This window comes from Schistocerca serialis, chromosome 4, assembly GCF_023864345.2.
Source record: "Schistocerca serialis cubense isolate TAMUIC-IGC-003099 chromosome 4, iqSchSeri2.2, whole genome shotgun sequence".
Taxonomy (NCBI): Eukaryota; Metazoa; Arthropoda; class Insecta; order Orthoptera; family Acrididae; genus Schistocerca; species Schistocerca serialis.
The window spans coordinates 647,068,002-647,074,517 of record NC_064641.1 but is presented as its reverse complement, the minus strand read 5'-3'; the positions used below and the strand labels follow the sequence as shown (position 1 = coordinate 647,074,517).

General features: G+C 39.3%; 1 protein-coding gene across 1 annotated transcript in view; it reads left to right on the top strand.

Annotated features, from left to right (window-relative positions):
* The first annotated feature begins 287 nt into the window (after positions 1–287).
* The window catches only part of LOC126475506 (proteasome activator complex subunit 3), a 37,268-nt gene continuing 31,039 nt past the window's right edge, over positions 288–6,516 (top strand). The window contains exons 1-2 of the mRNA XM_050103415.1: positions 288–668; positions 961–993. Coding sequence (XP_049959372.1) covers positions 645–668; positions 961–993 — 57 coding nt within the window. The 5' untranslated portion in view covers positions 288–644. The remainder of the gene's footprint in view (positions 669–960; positions 994–6,516) is intronic.

The window sequence follows — 6,516 nt, the reverse complement described above, 5'->3', positions numbered from 1 at the left end:
CGGAGGATGCAAAATAGTACCGGTATTCGACTTTCACAAAGACAAAACTAGTACTAGTCTAGTAGTGTTACTGGAACAGTACGAGACCAATACATATTTGGTAGAGCGCAGCATAAAATTCCTCAGATTGAGGGATCAAAACAGTTTGTCTTTTACTACCACGATAAAACAAATTTTCATAATACTTAATGCTGGATCTTTTTCTCTTGTCCCTAGAATTTTATATGCTCCGCCACGTTTTGTGTTGTTGTATAAAGATCTTTGGCAGTGCTGTGTTCCGTATAGTCATTGGTCGGTTCCCTTCTAACCGCTCGTAAAAAGTTGACTTAACGTTGCCAATATACTAAAGAATCTGGGATATTGTTATTCTTGTCATTTTTTGTAATAGTGTGACTTGTCAAAATTGTCAGTGTATAATACCGTCCGCAAAACTTTTCGCTTGTTTTCATACCGACGGAATGGAGATTACTTGTACGTACTGAAACACGTTTCAAATAATTCGGTTTTTGCACATGTGCAGACTGCGAACTTAACTTCCTGTTAGAACACGCACGTTTCCAAGGAAAACGACCGCGAGTGTAATTTCGCGTCTCAAGTTTGCTTTGTGTAGTGCTGTGTGTGGTGTGTAAACTCAAAAACATACGATGGCAGATGTTGCAACCAAGAAGGTGAGGGCTAAATACGATTAGGCGGATGAATGATCTACCTTAAATAATTAATAATCGTTGTAATGTATTAATTTTGCTGTTTATATTTGTCGCGTTTTACTTGCTATTGTTCTGTTCAACACAGTAATATTGAGTTTACTTTAAAAGCTTGAAATCAAGTCTGGTATGATTTACACAACAAATTTTAGTCACGTTCCTACTCATCGTCGGGGAATGAGTTAAGGATACGGAACGACGTCCTTTGAGAAAAAAACATTTGTGGAAATGTAATTGTGTGTTTTTATTGTTTCAGGTTCAAGAGTACAAAGATTCCCTGAAGTCAAAGGTAAATGTCAACACCGTGGCTATAATTCATACCAAAAATAACTTGAGTACGTAATGACAATTAGGTATTGTTATATTATTTCTCTGTGTAATTTATAGCGGCACAAAATTCTTCGAAAGTTCTGTTGTCCAGTCAGGTAAATTTCGTTATTAAACACGGTCAAGTAATTTGTTTTCGAGAAGCGCTCATAATGGCAGGTGACGGTGAGCTTTACATTGGTGTCTTAAGTGCAAACATTTGACTTCTCCGTTTTTTGTACTCTTCTGTGATGTGTGGTTGGTATTTCAAAGCTGTGTATTGAAAACTCTAATGCACTTTGGGAACTGCACCAGAGTTGTTTCCATTGATAAAGTTTTCTTGTCTGTTGGTTTTCTTGAGTTTGCGTCATTTTCTTCCATTAAGGTTTTTTCAATTAACGAATTATTGCTTGTATGGAATAAGATTTCCAGCGTAAATTTACTTAATTGTATCAAAGTATTGTTGGAAAGTTGCATTAGTCATTCTTAAATTGCAGAAATTATTACAGCTGTCGAAATTTGAGCGATTATAATGTGTATGGCAAGGGATACACTTCTTTGTGCCATATAGTTTTATAATTATCAGACAATTTTGCCTCATTGCTGTGTCAATTGTAGTATATGCCATAGTTAAATGGAAATGTGATGATATGTGGTCTGCAGTAAAGTGTAAGAGTTGTAACAGTGAGAATCCCAATACTTTTATAGTGTTCTTGGTTCCCACAGTAAGAAGTATTAAATCATTTCAGGCATTGTCAAGTTCAGAGGGTAGCCATTGAAGGAACAGATAAAACATTAGTGTGTAGCCACAACTCTATTTAATAATGAGTTTACTTGCAATTACAGTCATTTACTAGTAATAACAAGAAAGAGTAAAATATGAACCTATGCGATGTTGTTGTTTAACCTGATCGATAACAACACATTGAAAGTTTGTAGCAATGATAGATTTTTGTTGCCATTAAATTAGATATAGCAGCAGTACCATTAGGTGTAAGTTATTTAGTGGAAGCTATGAGTTAATTGTTCACACAATACAAATATTTGGCAGCGTATGATGAGGTTTGGATCTGGTAATTAGAGTGTAGTTAGTGCAACAGTGTATGCACACATTGCAGCAATTTGTTCTGCATTGATTACTTCAAAATGTTTCCCCGTTACATGGGCAGTTGTTCCAGTTGTACGAACATAATAACCATTCTTTTGTCCAATCACTGCTATTATCAGATACTCTTTTATGTAAATTAAATGTGGTGCACAACAGAAACAAATTGCAACAGCCATAAGTGTCATCTCTGAATGACTTCGCAAACTGTCACCTGAAGTAACACTCACAAGAGCAGAAGGTATGACAGTGCTCATTCTTTGGTTGTTGACCTGCTATCCGCCCTTATAAATGACTAACAGTCAGTCAGTTTGTTATTCAGCTCCAGCTGTAGGTTGCAACCTGTCAGTTTCATTTAGTCGTCTGGAGCTTGCTTCTGAGTGTTCGGTGAGAACCATGAATAATAGTATGTTGTTGTTGTTATATTTTTTTGGGGAAATACGGAAGTGTCCGATCCCGCCCGTCTGCTTTGACCCATGATGTCACAAATGTGGCGGAAATGACCATAAACCACGATTCCAATATGGCGCATATAAAGTTGTTATGTACACATTATGAGGACGAAAATACATCGAAAAACAAACATACACACGTTCCACAAAAAGCCTAATGACACTAACGGGACAAGTGCAGGAAATAGGCGGTTATTTGGGTGGGGACAAACTAAATATAAACAAATTTAGACACCCACCCCGATACAAACCACGCAAAACGACGAAAAAAAATCGACATCACAAAACACCCCAAATACCACTAAACACAATATCATCTGGAATCGGACACTTCCCTTGACCTATATAGCTCAACAGCAGCTCCCGATCCCATAAATTAGGACCTAACACTTCCCTTGACGTATACAGCTCTAAAACGTCTCCTGATACCAAAACCAACATTCACAGCCACACATTGGGATCGAACACTTCCCTTGACCTGTTATCCTTACATCATCTCCACATATAGCCGTCCCTGGTCCGAGACGCTGGGGCTTTAAGTAAGCCTCTTTTCTTTGCAGCATACTGAACACTTCACGACTTCATCCAACAATCCGAGTACTTTAAGAAATTTCATTAGAGACAATGCACTGCCCCCCCATCATAGCCGTCAACCGAAAACTGTTGACCTTGTCAGTCATATCCATACCTAGCAAAGACACAAAAAAGCAATTTACCAAAATTCACATACAACGCCACACTCGCAAACTAAACCAAAAACATCATCTAACACACCACCAGAGAGCACCACCGATCGCATGAAAACGACACCTACAAACACGCCACTCTCACAAACTAAATTCCGCGCCATCATGACGTCAAACACCACAACAGCCTTACGTCGCGGGTCAAAGCAGACGGGTGGGATCGGATGCTTCCATTCACCCTTTTTTTGGGGTGGGGGGGTGTTGATGGTTGAAGGTGGGTAGATCTATGGAGTTATTAACAAGGCAGATATACCTGTCTTCTGAAACAACCAATGATTGACACCAATAACAACACAACATTCGCAAAATAAAATATGACAAATTAAATGGCCTCTTCCAGAATAAGAGGTTTTTGGCACAGGAGTGTACTTGTTAGTAATGCCTTCAAACCTTTTAAAAGCTTGAAAGTACATGATCACAATGGGCAAGTAGGGATTGTAATCATGGGTGTAAATGTAACTGTCGGACGCACTGTGTGTTCACTATCTACAATACTTTGTTGGTCTGGTAAACAATGTGATCAAAGCCACCACCTACAAGATACACAGTGCCAGTCAAATTGTGACCACTGCCTATCTTTGACATCAGTGTATAATAACCATTCACAGATGGCAGCACTGCAGTGGAAGGTATATATAAAGCATGTCTGTTGATGCGGACAACAGTGCAATCGTTGTTGAAATGCAGAAACGGAGTAGTTTATCTGATTTCAAAAAGGTCGTGATCGTTGGCTTTTTGGCCCAAGGATGAGGGCATTTCCAAAACAGCTAAGTTTGTAAACTGTTTGTCTACCCTCATGGCTAAAACACACCATTTGTGACAGTGATGCTACCCAAAACTGGCTCAGAGGCAGCTGTGGTGCGCCACACGCCATACATGACAGAGGTGAACAACACCTGTGGAGATGTATATTGGTGAATTAATTTGAAACTGTTGAAAACTGACTGCTGCGATGCACCAGGGGGCTGCCAGTGATGTCTCCTCAACCACCATCCAGTGTATGTTGCATAAGGGCCTCTGCATCAGACACCTGGTTCATACATCCATGCAGACTGCTGTCGATTGGGGACAAAGGTTTTAATTTGCTTGCCAATACTGCAACTGGATGTCAACTGAGTGATGGCAATGGTCTTTCCAGATTAGTCATGTTATATATTCCATCAGACAGATGGCCGTTGGCCTGTAAAGATGAAACATCTGTAACACCCTGTGACAATCATTGGAAGTGTTCAGGGCAGAGGAGGAATCATTGGTCAGGGGAATGCTTTTGTGGCATTCTGTTGGTGATCTCATTTTGGAAAGCCAATCAATCAACAATTGAGTGTGTATCTATCCATGGGGTCCATGTCCACCCTTACATGCAGATCGTTTTGCTCAGCTGGCACCATCTATCAGCAGGGCAGTGCAACATGTCATGCAGCTTTCAGTTTGTTTACATGGTTCGAAGAACACTAGGGTGAGTTTACTGTGCTGGCCACCAAACTCTCTGGACTCTCTGGATTTAAAGCCTACCTAGTGCAGCTGGACACAGTGTTGGAGTTTGCGTTGCTCCAAATCACTGTCTGTACCTTCCAGAACCTTACTGACTGTTTTAGTGCATATTTTACAGCAGCCCATGCTGCTAAAGGTGATTACTTGGGATTCTGGCAGGTTGACCGATCATATGCTTCAGATTTTTGCACAAATGATTCTGCTTTGTCTGCGATATTTTGATGACCAACTTAGTTGTCCTAAAGTACTACAAACTGTGTGGTCTTAGCTGTGCTTGGCTCAGTTTCACTGTAGGTTTCTGTTGCAGAATTGCATCTACATACATACTCTACAAGCTATCATACATCGCATAGTGGAGGATATCTTGTAACACTTATAATCGCTTCCTTTCCTGTTTCATTCACAAATGGAATTATGGGCAAATGACTCTGTGCTTCCGTATATAAACTGTTCTGTCAGTTAGCTTCATGTGTGTTGTAATGAAAGTGTCTAGTGTTTATGAGTGTGTCTCCAGTGGTCCAATGGACTACTGCTCTGTTGAGTTTAACATATGGACCTTAGGACTGCTGCATGGCATTAATCACCACATTCGCAATCTCCTCTTACGGGCATACATCAGATTCAACAGGGAATGTTTTCATTCATGCGTTCGTTCGTTCATTCAGTACATTATGTGCAGCTCAAAAACCTTACCTCCTTCCACTGGTGTGGAGGTTTGTTGGCTTCATCAACTCACTACGAAATTCATGCATTCCAAAATAAACTATGCTCGGGCTTTGTGGCTGGGTTGTCTGCCAGCACAGCTAATTTTTTCCAAACACAAAAAGCAGTAAGCAACCATAAAAAACCTAACAATCATATCTCTAAGAGTTATCCAAGTGCTCTGCTTATCGAAAAAAAATATGATTAATTCTAATTTTCTGCAGAAAGAAATCGTTAGATTCAGCAATTGTCATTGGCTGCTGTATACTATTGCCCTGTTGGCTTTAACCATTGTCAACAAGAGCCACTGACACACGAAGTGCACTTTAGCCCCAAACGACATATCATTTCTGTAGATATGAAGAGGAGAAGATGATAGCCATCATGGAGAATGTGTACAACTGTAACATCATAAAACTAATTATGTCAGTTAAGGAATCACAATAGTTTGCTGATCTGTCTAAGATACAAATCAGATGATCGATCATAATTGCCATGATGGGCATGAACACTATACATATTAATCATTCTGTTGGGTATTCACTAATGTTCAAGAAATGAAGCTTTGAGCAATACCAAATGACTTGAAGATAATGTATTACATGGAAAATGAAGCATCTTAATTCATTTTAAAAATACGAAGGACCGGGCATAAAATCCACAGTCTTTGTATGTAGCCTCATGGCTAGTGGATTTCTGAGAGACATTTAAGTATTCAGCAATCATGTATCTGTAACATTAAGGGGGTATCTTTCTTACAGTGGGGTTCTCAGCCAAAACAAATTTTATGATAACTGCAGTGGCTGTCATTGATTGGCCTTTTGAATCTAACCAGTGATAGCCTGTGCAACAGATTATCATTCACTCAAAACTCATGTTTGAGAAGTACATGGTCCATTTCCTTCATCATCTGTGTCCAATACAAATTCTGCTTTTTCTCTAATGATTTTATCATTGATAGAATGTGAAGCACTATTTTTTCTTTCTTTACAAGGACATTTAATATACAT